We start from the raw sequence: 16831 nt of genomic DNA, 5'->3' as shown, positions 1-16831 counted from the left end.
GGATGTCGTTGGAATGTTCTAATAAAATTAAGATAACGAGAATATATTCAACTTTGCCAACTTCTTTGAACAATTGTCATCGTCAATACACTCCCCCTTTAACGGTACAGAGAAATTGATTGGCTTATATTTTGAAGCAGAAAGGTTGGTCGATAAATCATTTGATAGGATTCAAAAAATCGAAACACAAGTATTCTGCTTTCAGTTAACGTTTAATTGTGTTACCTATAAATAGGAGGTATACAAAAGAAGCCAGCTCAGCGAAGGGAGTGTGTTCTACCACGATTAGGAGCTGAGTGAGTAAACAATCCCTTCGCTGTTTACAAATACACATACACCATATATTTATTATTTTATTAAATTAAAACTGTATTAAACAGCGGCTACTTAGTTAGCCGGTTAAATATTCCCAACGGTCCTCTGAAACATACAACTGACATATTATAGGCTTCATTCAATTTAGGCTGGAAAATCTTGAAAAGACAAGAAAACAGCTAACTTGTATTCTCTAAATGATTACAACATTCTGCATGTGATCATTGAATCTACAACTAGCTATGTTTGAGATTTCCTCTGCATTCTTACCAAAGATGTGAAAAGTATAGTAACAGCATCCAGGGCTTACATATCAGCAGAGCAGTGCGCGAGACGAAAGCTTAAATCATTTACATAAATAAGATTTTACAAGGGTCCAGTGGTCGATTCATGTTGTACTCCGCAAACTACAGACATAACTAATTTGAACATGATGCATTTATATCGACTACCTGTATTTGATTGTGTAAATATGAACACTGAACAGCTTGACTGTAGAGCATTGGTACCGTTTTCTGCAAAATGTTTAATTGACAGCTTATCACATCTGGCCAATTCAACATTTTTCAATTGCTCAGTTGGAATGAAGTGAACAATGAAACATTAATGCTGAGTTGACGAGATACGATAAGTTGTCAATTAAACAGTTTGCAGAAAACTGTTCGATTGCTCAGTTGGAATGAAGTGAACAACTGAACATTTTGCAGGAAAATGTTGAATTGACGAGACCTGATAAGTTGTCAATTAAACATTTGCAGAAAAATTGTTCAATTGCTCAATTAAAGCAACTGAGCAATCCAACATATTTTTCTGATTTTTGATAAGATATTATCTTGTTATCTAAACAATTTACTGAAAAATGTCAACTTATAGGGCAAAGTTTTTCTTATGTTGATGGCACTTTTAAGCTTCCGTAAAAGAAATCATCGATTAGTGATTTGACAGGGATCCAAGAATCGAAGTAAAGTGGTTTACTTTAAGTTAGTCCTTTATTATATCTCTATAAAAGGAGGTATACAAACGGCAGCGAAGGGAAGCCTGGATGAGGAGGGAGGGGTTGGGACCGTTGGGTGTAATAACACAATTAGGCGTACGTGTAAGAGAAAGAAACATCTCTATATAGATTAGATATTTGATGTCAATCAATACACAAAAGTTAAAGGCCGACTATTATAGACTCCACAGTGTTGCGAATACAAAAAGTAGTAAAAATGGATATGTAAATCAATGATTTTGTCTATATCATGTCTTGTCTAATCTTCTCGTTTTTTTTTTTTTAAATAAAGACGTTCGCTACCTGGCTGAAGGGTGCTGAGTCGAATTAGAAGATTCAGAACTTAACACCATGATGTTGTTGACGATAACACGTATCCTATTCACAATTGAAAAGCTACATAAGTTTCGTACGACAGAAAATACGTTCTATACTCTATGTAACCTATAGGGCAGTAGTATATATCACTGTACAGTTCTGGAACACGCAGCACTGTATACGGATATTATACCAGCAATAGAAAATTAAATGATTTTCAAATAAACTTAAGAAAGGAAACTTAAACCAGAGGATATATGAGATGGCATTGGTTCGTTTGCTCCAAAGATATCTAACCTATATACTGTAGTTTTAGGCAAATAAAGTTATGGGGGACTTGGTGCTGATCTATAGTCTGAATTCATCTCTCTCCTTTTCATATTTCCGTACAAACTTCTGCCAGTGGACTTTTTGAAAGACACTTGAATTAGCTACATGCAACCCCTTCGTGTCTGTCCCTTTCGCTCAATGTTCCTCTTGTTGACTGAATCTCGCGGGGTGGGTGGGGGGGGGGCACAGTGCAGCCCTACCTTCAAAACAGGTATAGATATCAAATTGATGCCTGGTTTGCTGCGTTTAATATACTCACATAATTGTTGGTGTCTCAATCATTCCCGCTTCAGGAATACCATGTACATTGCCTCCTGTTGGCATAATCAAGTATTTCCCTCTCGCAATTCTAGTCAAGTGTAACAACATAATATGTATTTTGTAAGAAAGTCTAGCCCTTGCTATGTATTTATAATATGAACAGTAAAACCACGAGAAAGTAAACAAGAAATAATACGGTCTAACAATTTGGGCAGGGGGTTATGATTGGTTTACGATCTGTTAATGAGAAAGCATTGAATCTTGCAAGAAGGAATGCGTTGGGAAGCTGCGGCTGTAAACATATATATGGTATATAGATGGCGATATGACTGAATCCAGCCGATTAAATCATATCAACAAAATTCAAATATAGTGTGTTGTGTTCCATACGAACCCCAATAAGTATTCTTCAACTGCATTCGTTTAAGTCATTCAGCTTCGTGAGAATATAATGGGATCAGGTGCAGACAGAACGTTTGGAAATTGTTGTTTTGAAGACTACTTTCACAGAAAAGCAAAAGTGGACCCCCCCTCCTCCTTCTATGATGTTCAGGATCATGAGACCTTTGACATTGATATTCATAGTGTCCTGGCGCACGTTGATGGTCGTCATCACAGGGTAACTGGCATCGGAGGGAAGGGGTGTGGCTCCTAACAGAAATGACATTGATCTGACTCCGCCCACTTCCCCTTCCCCCTTAATGCCAAACCTGTGTCGATGTCCCTACTCCATTGCACCAACACTTTACCAAAAGAGAGAGAGTTTAAGCCCACCCGAGAACAAGTTACATTTTAACTTGCTCCCTGCATTGTGTTTGGGGAAATACATAATATATACTTCCTACAATATATCCATTGCGCAATCGGTTATGGCGATCGTCTGCCGGAAGGAGAATGTTTTTAGTAGTACAGTGAGGGAAGAATATGAATTATTCATATATATTGCACGATTAAACGATGAATAATGGATGAAATTAAACTGCACAATGCACAAGCTCGAGACCGTTCATTCGCAGAACCGTAATGCCCCAGTGACTATGGACCTGCTCTGGTTAATGAATAGCATACATGCAGTAGTGTTTATATACATAACATCAACTTATATGCATAAATTAGTTTTTGGAAAGAAAGAAATGAAAGCATCTGTCTCACAATAAATGTTTGAAATCACGTATAGACTGTTATTCAGTTCACTGCACCAGACAATGACACTAATGAGGGGAGTCCTATACAGTGTTTCAAATTCTTACTTCCTTGAGATGATCATTTCTAAGGCAAGCTTCCGTGGCGCAATCGGTTAGCGCGTTCGGCTGTAGTAAAGGACGTATAACACGTCTCGAAAACTTAGTAACCGTAATTACAGTATTCAAATTTCAAGTGTCGCTTAAAAAGCAACATTTGCGAGATACTACCATTCATTTCATTATTATTTTCACATTTCTGTAAACATTTATTATATATACAGTTTTGAGATGGGTGAGCCAGTGGGCTCGCCTACCAATAAGAGAGAAAAAATAGCGCGTTCGGCTGTTAACCGAAAGGTTGGTGGTTCAAGCCCACCCGGGAGCGAACTTGAGTTCTTTTGTGTTTTAAATAGTTCATAGTTAATTCAGTTAAATTAATCCCATATTCTTAGTCTACAATGTTCCTTTCTCAGGCAAGCTTCCGTGGCGCAGTCGGTAAGCGCGTTCCGCTTAGCGCATGGCGTAATCGGTTAGCGCATATTTAATTAGGGCTATATCTGTAAAAATAAAGCTCAGTATTAATTCAACGATATATTATAGACTTGAACAACATTTTCAAGGTATTATACTATATGAGATTACAATCGAATTAAGTAAAAAGTATTTCTGAATAACATACAACGTACGGTATAAGGACATTAAAAAGTAACTATATTATTTATTTTTATTAATTAGTTCTGTAAGAACTTATTGTATATATTGTTGAGTGAATGGGTGAACCAGTGGGCTCACTTTAAATTAAAAGAGGAAAAAAACGCGTTCGGCTTTTAACCGAAAGGTTGGTGGTTAAGGCCCACACGGGAGAGAGCTTGAGTTCTTTTGATAATTTAAATAGTTCATGTATAGTTAATTCAGCTAAATTAGACCTATATTCTTAGTCTACAATGCTCCTTTATGAGGCAAGCTTCCGTGGCGCAATCAGTTAGCGCGTTCGGCTGCCGAAAGGTTGGTGGTTCAAGCCCACCCGGGAGCGAGCTTGAGTTCTTTTGATTTTTTAAATAGTTCATATATAGTTTATTTAGTTTATTCAGCTAAATAAATCCCATATTCTTAGTCTATGTTCCTTTGTAAGGCAAGCTTCCGTGGCGCAATCGGTTAGCGCGTTCGGCTGTTAACCGAAAGGTTGGTGGTTCAAGCCCACCCGGGAACGAGCTTGAGTTCTTTTGATAATTTAAATAGTTCATGTATAGTTAATTTAGCTAAATCAATCCCATATTCTTAGTCTACAATGTTCCTTTATGAGGCAAGCTTCCGTGGCGCAATCGGTTAGCGCGTTCGGCTGTTAACCGAAAGGTTGGTGGTTCAAGCCCACCCGGGAGCGAGCTTGAGTTCTTTTGATCTTTTCAATAGTTAATTTATAGTTAATTCAGCTAAATTAGTCCCATATTCTTAGTCTACAATGTTCCTTTATGAGGCAAGCTTCCGTGGCGCAATCGGTTAGCGCGTTCGGCTGTTAACCGAAAGGTTGGTGGTTCAAGCCCACCCGGGAGCGAGCTTGAGTTCTTTTGATCTTTTCAATAGTTAATTTATAGTTAATTCAGCTAAATTAGTCCCATATTCTTAGTCTACAATGTTCCTTTATGAGGCAAGCTTCCGTGGCGCAATCGGTTAGCGCGTTCGGCTGTTAACCGAAAGGTTGGTGGTTCAAGCCCACCCGGGAGCGAGCTTGAGTTCTTTTGATAATTTAAAAAGTTCATATATAGTTAGATTTGATTTGATTTGATTTATTTATTTGTTTTTCACGTGTAAATTTACAGTGTGAAGGAAGTCTTCCAAATAGCGTACAACAGCTTAACAAAGTAGAAGACTCCCTGTATTAAGGAAAGAAGAAAAGTATTTACATAACAATACAAAATAGAATAATTCGACATTCAATGAATACTATATATGGTGATAATATTTACGATAATGATTTGTTATCGTGCAAATGAATGGGTGACTTAATAATATCTGGATATAGCGTCTTTGGTCAGATGCTTTTTGAATATTTTACTGGATACTTTGGTTTTGAAGCTCTCTGTTATGGAATTCCATGTCTTTATTGCACGATTTCTAAGACGAAGCCTCCCAATTGATGTTTTATAAGAAAAGAAATGTGCATTATCAGCATTCCGTGTGTTGTGGTGATGTATCACACTGTTACTAGTTAAAAAATCGTGAAATGTGTTTGGCAATAAACCATTCCAGCTAATGATCAGCTAAATCAATCCCATATTCTTAGTCTACAATGTTCCTTTATGAGGCAAGCTTCCGTGGCGCAATCGGTTAGCGCGTTCGGCTGTTAACCGAAAGGTTGGTGGTTCAAGCCCACCCGGGAGCGAGCTTGAGTTCTTTTGATAATTTAAATAGTTCATGTATAGTTAATTTAGCTAAATTAGTCCCATATTCTTAGTCTACAGTGTTCCTTTATGAGGCAAGCTTCCGTGGCGCAATCGGTTAGCGCGTTCGGCTGTTAACCGAAAGGTTGGTGGTTCAAGCCCACCCGGGAGCGAGCTTGAGTTCTTTTGATAATTTAAATAGTTCATGTATAGTTAATTTAGCTAAATTAGTCCCATATTCTTAGTCTACAATGTTCCTTTATGAGGCAAGCTTCCGTGGCGCAATCGGTTAGCGCGTTCGGCTGTTAACCGAAAGGTTGGTGGTTCAAGCCCACCCGGGAGCGAGCTTGAGTTCTTTTGATAATTTAAATAGTTCATGTATAGTTAATTTAGCTAAATTAGTCCCATATTCTTAGTCTACAATGTTCCTTTATGAGGCAAGCTTCCGTGGCGCAATCGGTTAGCGCGTTCGGCTGTTAACCGAAAGGTTGGTGGTTCAAGCCCACCCGGGAGCGAGCTTGAGTTCTTTTGATAATTTAAATAGTTCATGTATAGTTAATTTAGCTAAATTAGTCCCATATTCTTAGTCTACAATGTTCCTTTATGAGGCAAGCTTCCGTGGCGCAATCGGTTAGCGCGTTCGGCTGTTAACCGAAAGGTTGGTGGTTCAAGCCCACCCGGGAGCGAGCTTGAGTTCTTTTGATAATTTAAATAGTTCATGTATAGTTAATTCAGCTAAATTAGTCCTATATTCTTAGTCTACAATGTTCCTTATTAGGCAAGCTTCCGTGGCGCAATCGGTTAGCGCGTTCGGCTGTTAACCGAAAGGTTGGTGGTTCAAGCCCACCCGGGAGCGAGCTTGAGTTCTTTTGATAATTTAAATAGTTCATGTATAGTTAATTTAGCTAAATTAGTCCCATATTCTTAGTCTACAATGTTCCTTTATGAGGCAAGCTTCCGTGGCGCAATCGGTTAGCGCGTTCGGCTGTTAACCGAAAGGTTGGTGGTTCAAGCCCACCCGGGAGCGAGCTTGAGTTCTTTTGATAATTTAAATAGTTCATGTATAGTTAATTTAGCTAAATTAGTCCCATATTCTTAGTCTACAATGTTCCTTTATGAGGCAAGCTTCCGTGGCGCAATCGGTTAGCGCGTTCGGCTGTTAACCGAAAGGTTGGTGGTTCAAGCCCACCCGGGAGCGAGCTTGAGTTCTTTTGATAATTTAAATAGTTCATGTATAGTTAATTTAGCTAAATTAGTCCCATATTCTTAGTCTACAATGTTCCTTTATGAGGCAAGCTTCCGTGGCGCAATCGGTTAGCGCGTTCGGCTGTTAACCGAAAGGTTGGTGGTTCAAGCCCACCCGGGAGCGAGCTTGAGTTCTTTTGATCTTTTCAATAGTTAATGTATAGTTAATTCAGCTAAATTAGTCCTATATTCTTAGTCTACAATGTTCCTTATTAGGCAAGCTTCCGTGGCGCAATCGGTTAGCGCGTTCGGCTGTTAACCGAAAGGTTGGTGGTTCAAGCCCACCCGGGAGCGAGCTTGAGTTCTTTTGATCATTTAAATAGTTCATATATAGTATATTCAGCTAAATTAGACCCATATTCTTAGTCTACAATGTTCCTTTATTAGGCAAGCTTCCGTGGCGCAATCGGTTAGCGCGTTCGGCTGTTAACCGAAAGGTTGGTGGTTCAAGCCCACCCGGGAGCGAGCTTGAGTTCTTTTGATTTTTTAAATAGTTCATGTATAGTTAATTCAGCTAAATTAGTCCCATATTCTTAGTCTACAATGTTCCTTTCTAAGGCAAGCTTCCGTGGCGCAATCGGTTAGCGCGTTCGGCTGTTAACCGAAAGGTTGGTGGTTCAAGCCCACCCGGGAGCGAGCTTGAGTTCTTTTGATTTTTTAAATAGTTCATGTGTCACCCACAAAAAGAATGCAAGTGGCAATGCGACACATTCGCCTAGCGGCTATCCAAAATCAATATGCAATGTAAAAAAGAAATACTCCAACCAACTAATGATGCAGAACAAGTTTTATAAATTCAACTTCTTAAGTGAATAGGTATTTATTGAGGAGGAACTTTCTCCTTAAAATAATAAAAAAAAGGAACATGCAAAATAAAGGTTACAGCGTTCTGTAATACTGCTTAGGAACACGTAGGACTCCTGAATACTTAGAGATAACAGATTGCTTTGGCGCAATCTTTACCAGAGGATAACATATACTAGATTTAGCTTAACTACTGAAAAGGTTAAGACTTTCCAAAGTTTTGATACCCCTGGATCTTTTTCAATTGCGAGAGAGCAAACTGGCACGTATAAATTTAGTCTTAATATATATTAATTGGATATTCTTTTCTCTATAGAAGAATGAGATTACCTCTTCTAGTCTGAAGAGCTTTCCCCCCTTTACATCATGAAATTCTGATTTAACATTTATCTTAAAAAAAAAATGAGTTCTGAGTTGTCACTATGACGAATATTGCCTAAAGGTGTTGACAATACTTGTTGACACGTGGTTGCTGATATCAGGTTGTGGTAGGTGTTATAGTCGGTGATAAAACTATCCTCAAAAGCTTCCGGTCTTCGACCCAATGTGAGAGGAAAGTGGCAAATGGTTCCAGTTCTTAAACTGTCAGACGAGCTCTGCAATACAGCTTTACTTTATCCGGTCAGGTGATGTACTTCCATCCCAACTCTGCCGACAAGCTGCCCTATCCAGAACACTAAATATTGTGTGATACTGGAATCTCCAGGGAAAAATTGTGTTTCAAGCTTTCACAGTTAAATGCCAGACATTAATTAAAGTATGCCAGCCCAGGCTTCAATACAGGTATCCTATATATAGGATCCTGTGCCCCATGATATGAAAATCACAATATTGTAGCTCCGTCTTTTTCAGCTAAGAGATATAGCAGGACTCAATCCGATGATGGTATTTTGGAGAGTGAATAAAAATCTTATCCAACACTCACTTCACTGGCTGGATGTGATGTCACACATAATTAATAGTGTATCAATTTGCATAACTTGGCAATACAATACATTGTCATCTTGACTATGTCCTGCCCTGGTAGGTTTCTTTTGTGTGCACTAGCTATGCTATGCTACCCTGTACCTTTGTATTATTATACTATGCCCTGACCTGGTGATGTTTCTTTTGTATACATACTCAATTATGCTACCTTGTATTTTTGTAGTGAATAGAGGGATTAGGGTTTATGTAAATTGTCCTACATCCTTGGATACTACTTTCCAACATCAACAACAACCAGCATTGACTAAAGTAAAAGTTACTAAAAAAAAACTTTCTAAAATAAACAGCTGACAGATTGACTTCTTCTGTCATACAAATACAAATTAACTAAATTATACTATTCTAATGTGACAATTAACTCCCTCCTTTAATAAAATGTGTCTAACACATTTATACACATCTCACATTAGGATATTTGTTTCAGCCTATCCTGCACTGAAATCTCCTTCAATTTCCTCTGCTTCTCCCTAAGCTTCCTGAAATCACACATTTCCATACACTATTGGAAATGAATTTCTTACAGCTCTTTGCTGATGAAGGATAAGAAATTGGCTTGCATTATTTCTGTACTTCTACTCAAGTAGTCAGCCCCTACATTATCGGCTCCCTTTATCACTTGGATGCGGTAACGATATGGCTGTAATGCCAGTGCCCACCTCATTATCCTTCCATTTGCCACTTTCGACTTCCGAATGCATGTCAATGGTTGATGGTCTGTCTCTATTACAAATTCCTTGCCATAGAGATATGGCTCAAACTTGAGTACAGCCCAGACTACGGCCAAGCATTCTCTCTCCATCACTGAGTATCTCATTTGACTCTTGTTCAGCTTTTTGCTAGCATAGGCTACTGGAAATTTTTCACCTGCAAACTCCTGAAGAAGGATCGCACCAACTCCTGTATCCGAAGCGTCTGTCCGAAGTGTGAATTCTCTGTGGAGGTCGGGGAGCTGAAGTATCGGTGAGCTTGCAAGCTTACTCTTCAGTGTTTGGAACGCCTGTTCCTGGCTCTCGCCCCATCTAATCACGTTTGGTTCCCCTTTCTTCGTACAGTTAGTCAGTGGTACTGCCACGGCTGCGAAGTTTGGTACAAACTTCCTGTAGTAACCTACCAACCCTAAGAATGATCTCACTTGAGTCTTTGTAGTTGGTCTCTCTGCTTGCTGAATGGCTTTAATTTTGTCAGGTTTGGGCTTTACTCTACCTTCTCCTATAATATGTCCTAAAAATTCCACCTCATTGTACCCAATGAAACATTTTGTAGGTCTAGCCGTCAAGTTGGCTTTCTTGATTCTTGTGAAGACTTCTTTTACTCTCTGGAGATGTTCCTCCCATGTCTGAGTGTGTATCAGGATATCATCTACATAACTATGGACATTCTCAATTCCTTTAAGAAGCTTCCTCATCACTCTGTTGAATGTAGCACCAGAATTCACAAGACCAAATGGCATCATATTGAACTCGTATAACCCATCATGAGTCACAAATGCTGTTAATGGCTTCGACTCTTTTGCCATTGGGATTTGCCAGTAACCTTTGCTCAGATCGATTTTACTGAAGTAGCAATCCTTGGATAACTTTGCAAAAATCTCTTCCTGGTCTGGAACAGGCTCAGCATCAAACTCCGTGATCATGTTAATTTTGCGTGTGTCGCAACAGGCCCTCAAAGATCCATCCGGCTTCTTTAATGCTACCAACGGACAAGCGTATGGACTTTTGCTGTGCGATATTACGCCCATCCTCAGCATACTTTGGATCTCCTTGCGGATATCATCTCGAAGAGCATGTGGTATTGGATAAGGTTTACTCCTTATAGGTGTTGTATCGCTGACTTTGATGACATGTTCACCGAGCTTTGTCTTCCCCGGTAGGTCAGTCAAACTGTCTTCAAACTCTGTCAATATTTGTTGTACCTGTTGAGTTTTTGTTTTTCCTAATTGTCCGCTGATATTCACATCAGTACTTCGCTCCTTCTGAAACATAGGTGGAAGATGTATAAGATCATCTGTGAAAAATGATTTGAGTTCAGATATACCAGATTCCTCTTGTGGTTCATCTTCTAGAACCGATGTGCAGACAACTTCATACATACTTTGTATTGGCATCTCGAACATAGTAGCTGCCACTTCACGTCTGTTATATTTCTTTAGCAGGTTGGCGTGAAATGTTTTGACCCTATGGCCAAAGTCTATTTTGTAGTTCATTGTACCAACTTTCTCCACTATTGGAAATGGTCCCTTCCACTGCATAAGTAGCTTGTTCTTATCAGTGGGGAGAAGGAGGAGGACTTCTTCTCCTACTTTCATGTTTCTTACTCTTGCTTTCTTGTTGTAGTACGTTTTGTACCTTTGTCTAGACTTCTTGATCTCCTCACGTGCTAGTTGACATGTTTGCTCCAAACGTTCCTGTAAGTCCAACACGTACTGGTACACAGTCTTCGTCTCACTTACTTCTGATTCGCCGGTCCATAATTCCTTAAGAATCCGCATAGGACCACGCACGGTCCGCCCATATAGCAGTTCAAATGGCGAGAAGCCTGTGCTTTCCTGTGGCGTTTCCCTGTACGCAAACAGTAGGGGATCTATATATCTGTCCCAATCTTTAGGCCTTTCATCGCACATCTTCTTTAACATTGCTTTCAATGTGCCATTAAATTTCTCTACCAACCCATTGCACATGGCATGGTACGGAGTCGTGGTTAATCGGCGAATTGACAATAATCGGCTAACTTCTTTCATGACGCCAGAGACAAACTGAGATCCTTGGTCAGTTAATACTTCTTTTGGGAAGCCTAATCTTGAATAAATTCCAAGGAGTTCCTCAGCTACTGACTCAGCTTCAATGGTTTTCATTGGTACTGCTTCTGGGTATCTAGTTGCGTAGTCAACTAAAACCAATATGTATCGATGTCCACGCTCTGTGGCTGGCTTGATCGGTCCTACTAAGTCTACTGCTACCCTTTGAAATGGTTCTTCAATCAGCGGCATACTTCCTAATGGTACTTTAGTAACACGACCTTTAGGGAGGGTTCTTTGGCATACATCACACGACTGACAATACCTGGTAACGTCTGCTTGCATTCCAGGCCATGTAAAGTCACTCATTACTTTATCACGCGTCTTTTTGGATCCTTGATGACCCCCTAGAATCGATTCGTGTGCTACCTTTAATACATGATCTCTGTAGTCAACTGGAACTACTACCTGCCTAAATCTGTTTCCAAATTCCACTCGAGGAGAACTAAATTCTCTGTAGAGAATGCCACTGGACTTCACATATTTATGAGTACTCCCATTTTTACTCACTTTATCATCTCCTGTTTCGGCTAACTGTCTGATTTTTTCCAAGGTGGGGTCCTGTTGTTGCTTTTCACGTAGCATGTCTGCAGTAACCTCTTCACCAATCGGGGACGATACCTTTAACTTTTTAAAGGGCTTCTCTTTTGCTTTGCTCTGACTCCTTGTCTGTGCTGCGGCAACTGTATTTGGGTCATCATCATTTCTTATTGCCATAGGCTTGGTTACATTTGGTGGTGGTTGTACTGGTTGATCCTGTGTCTGTGACTCTTCCCAATTCGGGTCTGGATTGGTAGGTTCTCGTACACCTGGGACATTCCCTAGAATTAAATCATAGACTGGATCATTCATACACAAGGCCGAAACTGAACCTGAGAAGTATGGAGTATCCACGAGTATGTTGGCAACGGGATATTGTCGTACCGTACCGTCAATCAGGATGCAAGTTTTAACGTCACCTGTCATTTGGCTGGGCTTGACGTACTGAGATCTTACAACTACACCACTGCATCCACTGTCCCGTAATACTTTAACACTTTGATTCCCTATCTTACCCATTTGAACAGGCATCGACGATAAATTCTGATCTTTACATGCGGCTGTAACTTGAGTCAATACAGTTAACTTGTGACCACAATCTAATGTGAAGAATCCCTTCTTACTTGCTTGGAATAGATGAGGATCTGGCTTTACCATCATGAATGCCCCAATGTCTGTACATGCACCGCCAGTTTCCTTTTTGTCTGGAAGGTTCTGTTCGGTCAAAGTTGAGGCGCGTTTCTCCATCATGTCACTAAATACATCTGTCATAAGAGCCATGGTTTGCATTCGCTTTGTCCTACAGTCTCTTGCAAAGTGGCCTGGTTTATCACAAATATAGCATTTCCTGGGTTCACTTCTCTGCCCAGAATACGTTTTCCCTTTCTGATTTTGTTGCTGGAACTTCTGATTGTGATTGTGGAATCTTCCGTTGTTACGATTCTGGTTCCTCGTGGAATTACTGTTTTGAGTACTTCTACTATTCTTGGAGTGACCAGGATACCAACCTCCATGTGCTTCTACATATTGATCGGTAAATTCACCCATTGTTGTGATGTTCTTCGGCTTTCTTTCTTTCAGAAATGTTTCCAAATCTTTGCTACATGAGTTCAAGAACTGCTCTCTCAATATTATGTCTTGGAGTTGTTCATAAGTAGTTACTTCCTCTAATTCCATCCATCTATGGAGATAATTCTTTAATTTTGTGACATACTTGGTTCCTGTATCTTCATGTGCAGGTCTAATATCACGAAATTTCTTCCTAAAACCATCGGCTGTAAGGTGGTATGCACGTAATAAGGCTTGCTTTACCTTGTCGTAATCTTTGGAATCCTCAAGTGAAAGTGATGAATATTCAAACAATCCACAACCTTGAATAAGTGCTGAAAGACTTGTGGCCCATACAGTATCCCTATCCCAACCTTGCAATGTGGCATAACGTTCAAATCTATTGATATATGCATCAATGTCGTCTTTCTCTTGGTTGAATGGTGGCAGTTTAGGTGGTCTACTTCTTGCTGCACTACCATTACCATGATAACCTCCATTGCCTATCTGTGCTTGTGCCTCAGCTTGGGCTTGCTTTGCTTCTTCTATCTTGAGTTGTATTTCTAACTGCTTTGCCTTTTCTCTTTCTATCTTTTCTTGTCTCTGCCTATCTTCTTCTTGTTCGTGTGCATCAATCGCCCTTTGCTTAGCTCTTCGATCTCTTTCTTCATCTCGTTCTTGCTTAAGCTTGTCCCTTTCATCATCTAAGAATTGTTTTAGTTCTACACCTTTGAGACCTAACTTTTCTCCGATTGACACAAGTTTTTCTAACTCTAGTTGACTAGTCATGACTAATGTATAACAATGACAATGTATTGAAACCAATTACTGATGCCTGCAGTTTAGTTTAGAGTGCGCGCAATTTATAGTTACATCCGACAACAATGTAATTTCATATCATAGGTAACACAGTTGTACGATTAAACAACAATGATACACTAATTGTGTAAGTGGATTTCACGTCTGGCATAAAACATGTAAAATACAAAACACAATTAACTACTTGCCAACCAACATTACGTTAGATGTTGCTTCAGTTCTTGTCGGGACCGCCAGTAAGACGCTAGAATGGAAGTACACAGGTAGACCGACCAAATAAGAGCTGCTCTTGCGGAATTCGTCTGCGAATACAAGTAAATACAAACAATTAATATACATATAATTCACAGGTTGAATTTTATGACACCAACCAGTTATGTATTTTTCACTTCTGTCAAAGAAAATGCTTATGCTTAAATCTTGGATAGAATTCCCGGACAGGCCCCCATTTAATTGTCACCCACAAAAAGAATGCAAGTGGCAATGCGACACATTCGCCTAGCGGCTATCCAAAATCAATATGCAATGTAAAAAAGAAATACTCCAACCAACTAATGATGCAGAACAAGTTTTATAAATTCAACTTCTTAAGTGAATAGGTATTTATTGAGGAGGAACTTTCTCCTTAAAATAATAAAAAAAAGGAACATGCAAAATAAAGGTTACAGCGTTCTGTAATACTGCTTAGGAACACGTAGGACTCCTGAATACTTAGAGATAACAGATTGCTTTGGCGCAATCTTTACCAGAGGATAACATATACTAGATTTAGCTTAACTATTGAAAAGGTTAAGACTTTCCAAAGTTTTGATACCCCTGGATCTTTTTCAATTGCGAGAGAGCAAACTGGCACGTATAAATTTAGTCTTAATATATATTAATTGGATATTCTTTTCTCTATAGAAGAATGAGATTACCTCTTCTAGTCTGAAGAGCTTTCCCCCCTTTACATCATGAAATTCTGATTTAACATTTATCTTAAAAAAAAAATGAGTTCTGAGTTGTCACTATGACGAATATTGCCTAAAGGTGTTGACAATACTTGTTGACACGTGGTTGCTGATATCAGGTTGTGGTAGGTGTTATAGTCGGTGATAAAACTATCCTCAAAAGCTTCCGGTCTTCGACCCAATGTGAGAGGAAAGTGGCAAATGGTTCCAGTTCTTAAACTGTCAGACGAGCTCTGCAATACAGCTTTACTTTATCCGGTCAGGTGATGTACTTCCATCCCAACTCTGCCGACAAGCTGCCCTATCCAGAACACTAAATATTGTGTGATACTGGAATCTCCAGGGAAAAATTGTGTTTCAAGCTTTCACAGTTAAATGCCAGACATTAATTAAAGTATGCCAGCCCAGGCTTCAATACAGGTATCCTATATATAGGATCCTGTGCCCCATGATATGAAAATCACAATATTGTAGCTCCGTCTTTTTCAGCTAAGAGATATAGCAGGACTCAATCCGATGATGGTATTTTGGAGAGTGAATAAAAATCTTATCCAACACTCACTTCACTGGCTGGATGTGATGTCACACATAATTAATAGTGTATCAATTTGCATAACTTGGCAATACAATACATTGTCATCTTGACTATGTCCTGCCCTGGTAGGTTTCTTTTGTGTGCACTAGCTATGCTATGCTACCCTGTACCTTTGTATTATTATACTATGCCCTGACCTGGTGATGTTTCTTTTGTATACATACTCAATTATGCTACCTTGTATTTTTGTAGTGAATAGAGGGATTAGGGTTTATGTAAATTGTCCTACATCCTTGGATACTACTTTCCAACATCAACAACAACCAGCATTGACTAAAGTAAAAGTTACTAAAAAAAAACTTTCTAAAATAAACAGCTGACAGATTGACTTCTTCTGTCATACAAATACAAATTAACTAAATTATACTATTCTAATGTGACATCATGTATAGTTAATTCAGCTAAATTAGACCTATATTCTTAGTCTACAATGTTCCTTTATGAGGCAAGTTTCCGTGGCCCAATCGGTTAGCGCGTTCGGCTGTTAACCGAAAGGTTGGTGGTTCAAGCCCACCCGGGAGCGAGCTTGAGTTCTTTTGATAATTTAAATAGTTCATGTATAGTTAATTCAGCTAAATTAGTCCTATATTCTTAGTCTACAATGTTCCTTATTAGGCAAGCTTCCGTGGCGCAATCGGTTAGCGCGTTCGGCTGTTAACCGAAAGGTTGGTGGTTCAAGCCCACCCGGGAGCGAGCTTGAGTTCTTTTGATCATTTAAATAGTTCATATATAGTATATTCAGCTAAATTAGACCCATATTCTTAGTCTACAATGTTCCTTTATTAGGCAAGCTTCCGTGGCGCAATCGGTTAGCGCGTTCGGCTGTTAACCGAAAGGTTGGTGGTTCAAGCCCACCCGGGAGCGAGCTTGAGTTCTTTTGATTTTTTAAATAGTTCATGTATAGTTAATTCAGCTAAATTAGTCCCATATTCTTAGTCTACAATGTTCCTTTCTAAGGCAAGCTTCCGTGGCGCAATCGGTTAGCGCGTTCGGCTGTTAACCGAAAGGTTGGTGGTTCAAGCCCACCCGGGAGCGAGCTTGAGTTCTTTTGATTTTTTAAATAGTTCATGTGTCACCCACAAAAAGAATGCAAGTGGCAATGCGACACATTCGCCTAGCGGCTATCCAAAATCAATATGCAATGTAAAAAAGAAATACTCCAACCAACTAATGATGCAGAACAAGTTTTATAAATTCAACTTCTTAAGTGAATAGGTATTTATTGAGGAGGAACTTTCTCCTTAAAATAATAAAAAAAAGGAACATGCAA

General features: G+C 39.3%; 1 protein-coding gene and 19 non-coding genes across 20 annotated transcripts; 19 read left to right on the top strand and 1 right to left on the bottom strand.

The window, feature by feature from the left end:
* The first annotated feature begins 3496 nt into the window (after positions 1-3496).
* Positions 3497-3787, top strand: Trnay-gua (transfer RNA tyrosine (anticodon GUA)). The gene is made up of 2 exons: positions 3497-3534; positions 3752-3787. It is a non-coding gene; the product is annotated as a tRNA-Tyr (tRNA).
* Positions 3788-4709: 922 nt separating this feature from the next.
* On the top strand, positions 4710-4783 carry Trnan-guu (transfer RNA asparagine (anticodon GUU)). The gene has a single exon. It is a non-coding gene; the product is annotated as a tRNA-Asn (tRNA).
* Positions 4784-4880: 97 nt separating this feature from the next.
* On the top strand, positions 4881-4954 carry Trnan-guu (transfer RNA asparagine (anticodon GUU)). The gene has a single exon. It is a non-coding gene; the product is annotated as a tRNA-Asn (tRNA).
* A 97-nt stretch (positions 4955-5051) lies between these two features.
* Trnan-guu (transfer RNA asparagine (anticodon GUU)) lies at positions 5052-5125 on the top strand. Its single transcript has one exon. It is a non-coding gene; the product is annotated as a tRNA-Asn (tRNA).
* Positions 5126-5708: 583 nt separating this feature from the next.
* Positions 5709-5782, top strand: Trnan-guu (transfer RNA asparagine (anticodon GUU)). Its single transcript has one exon. It is a non-coding gene; the product is annotated as a tRNA-Asn (tRNA).
* A 97-nt stretch (positions 5783-5879) lies between these two features.
* Positions 5880-5953, top strand: Trnan-guu (transfer RNA asparagine (anticodon GUU)). The gene has a single exon. It is a non-coding gene; the product is annotated as a tRNA-Asn (tRNA).
* Positions 5954-6050: 97 nt separating this feature from the next.
* On the top strand, positions 6051-6124 carry Trnan-guu (transfer RNA asparagine (anticodon GUU)). Its single transcript has one exon. It is a non-coding gene; the product is annotated as a tRNA-Asn (tRNA).
* A 97-nt stretch (positions 6125-6221) lies between these two features.
* Trnan-guu (transfer RNA asparagine (anticodon GUU)) lies at positions 6222-6295 on the top strand. Its single transcript has one exon. It is a non-coding gene; the product is annotated as a tRNA-Asn (tRNA).
* Positions 6296-6392: 97 nt separating this feature from the next.
* Positions 6393-6466, top strand: Trnan-guu (transfer RNA asparagine (anticodon GUU)). The gene has a single exon. It is a non-coding gene; the product is annotated as a tRNA-Asn (tRNA).
* Positions 6467-6562: 96 nt separating this feature from the next.
* Trnan-guu (transfer RNA asparagine (anticodon GUU)) lies at positions 6563-6636 on the top strand. Its single transcript has one exon. It is a non-coding gene; the product is annotated as a tRNA-Asn (tRNA).
* Positions 6637-6733: 97 nt separating this feature from the next.
* On the top strand, positions 6734-6807 carry Trnan-guu (transfer RNA asparagine (anticodon GUU)). The gene has a single exon. It is a non-coding gene; the product is annotated as a tRNA-Asn (tRNA).
* A 97-nt stretch (positions 6808-6904) lies between these two features.
* Trnan-guu (transfer RNA asparagine (anticodon GUU)) lies at positions 6905-6978 on the top strand. The gene has a single exon. It is a non-coding gene; the product is annotated as a tRNA-Asn (tRNA).
* Positions 6979-7075: 97 nt separating this feature from the next.
* Positions 7076-7149, top strand: Trnan-guu (transfer RNA asparagine (anticodon GUU)). The gene has a single exon. It is a non-coding gene; the product is annotated as a tRNA-Asn (tRNA).
* Positions 7150-7245: 96 nt separating this feature from the next.
* Positions 7246-7319, top strand: Trnan-guu (transfer RNA asparagine (anticodon GUU)). The gene has a single exon. It is a non-coding gene; the product is annotated as a tRNA-Asn (tRNA).
* A 97-nt stretch (positions 7320-7416) lies between these two features.
* On the top strand, positions 7417-7490 carry Trnan-guu (transfer RNA asparagine (anticodon GUU)). Its single transcript has one exon. It is a non-coding gene; the product is annotated as a tRNA-Asn (tRNA).
* A 97-nt stretch (positions 7491-7587) lies between these two features.
* Trnan-guu (transfer RNA asparagine (anticodon GUU)) lies at positions 7588-7661 on the top strand. Its single transcript has one exon. It is a non-coding gene; the product is annotated as a tRNA-Asn (tRNA).
* A 1672-nt stretch (positions 7662-9333) lies between these two features.
* On the bottom strand, positions 9334-13986 carry LOC139967094 (uncharacterized). Its single transcript, XM_071970814.1, has one exon. The coding sequence runs from the start codon at positions 13984-13986 to the stop codon at positions 9334-9336; it is 4653 nt and encodes a 1550-aa protein (XP_071826915.1).
* A 2194-nt stretch (positions 13987-16180) lies between these two features.
* On the top strand, positions 16181-16254 carry Trnan-guu (transfer RNA asparagine (anticodon GUU)). The gene has a single exon. It is a non-coding gene; the product is annotated as a tRNA-Asn (tRNA).
* Positions 16255-16351: 97 nt separating this feature from the next.
* Trnan-guu (transfer RNA asparagine (anticodon GUU)) lies at positions 16352-16425 on the top strand. Its single transcript has one exon. It is a non-coding gene; the product is annotated as a tRNA-Asn (tRNA).
* A 97-nt stretch (positions 16426-16522) lies between these two features.
* Positions 16523-16596, top strand: Trnan-guu (transfer RNA asparagine (anticodon GUU)). The gene has a single exon. It is a non-coding gene; the product is annotated as a tRNA-Asn (tRNA).
* The last annotated feature ends 235 nt before the right edge of the window (positions 16597-16831 follow it).

The sequence above is a fragment of the Apostichopus japonicus genome, chromosome 4 (genome assembly GCF_037975245.1).
Source record: "Apostichopus japonicus isolate 1M-3 chromosome 4, ASM3797524v1, whole genome shotgun sequence".
NCBI lineage: Eukaryota > Metazoa > Echinodermata > Holothuroidea > Aspidochirotida > Stichopodidae > Apostichopus > Apostichopus japonicus.
This window is presented reverse-complemented; position numbering and strand designations above follow the sequence as displayed.

Bases quoted from the DNA above. Each gene is read 5' to 3' on its own strand.
- LOC139967094 (XM_071970814.1), bottom strand. From the start codon at position 13,986: ATGACTAGTCAACTAGAGTTAGAAAAACTTGTGTCAATCGGAGAAAAG.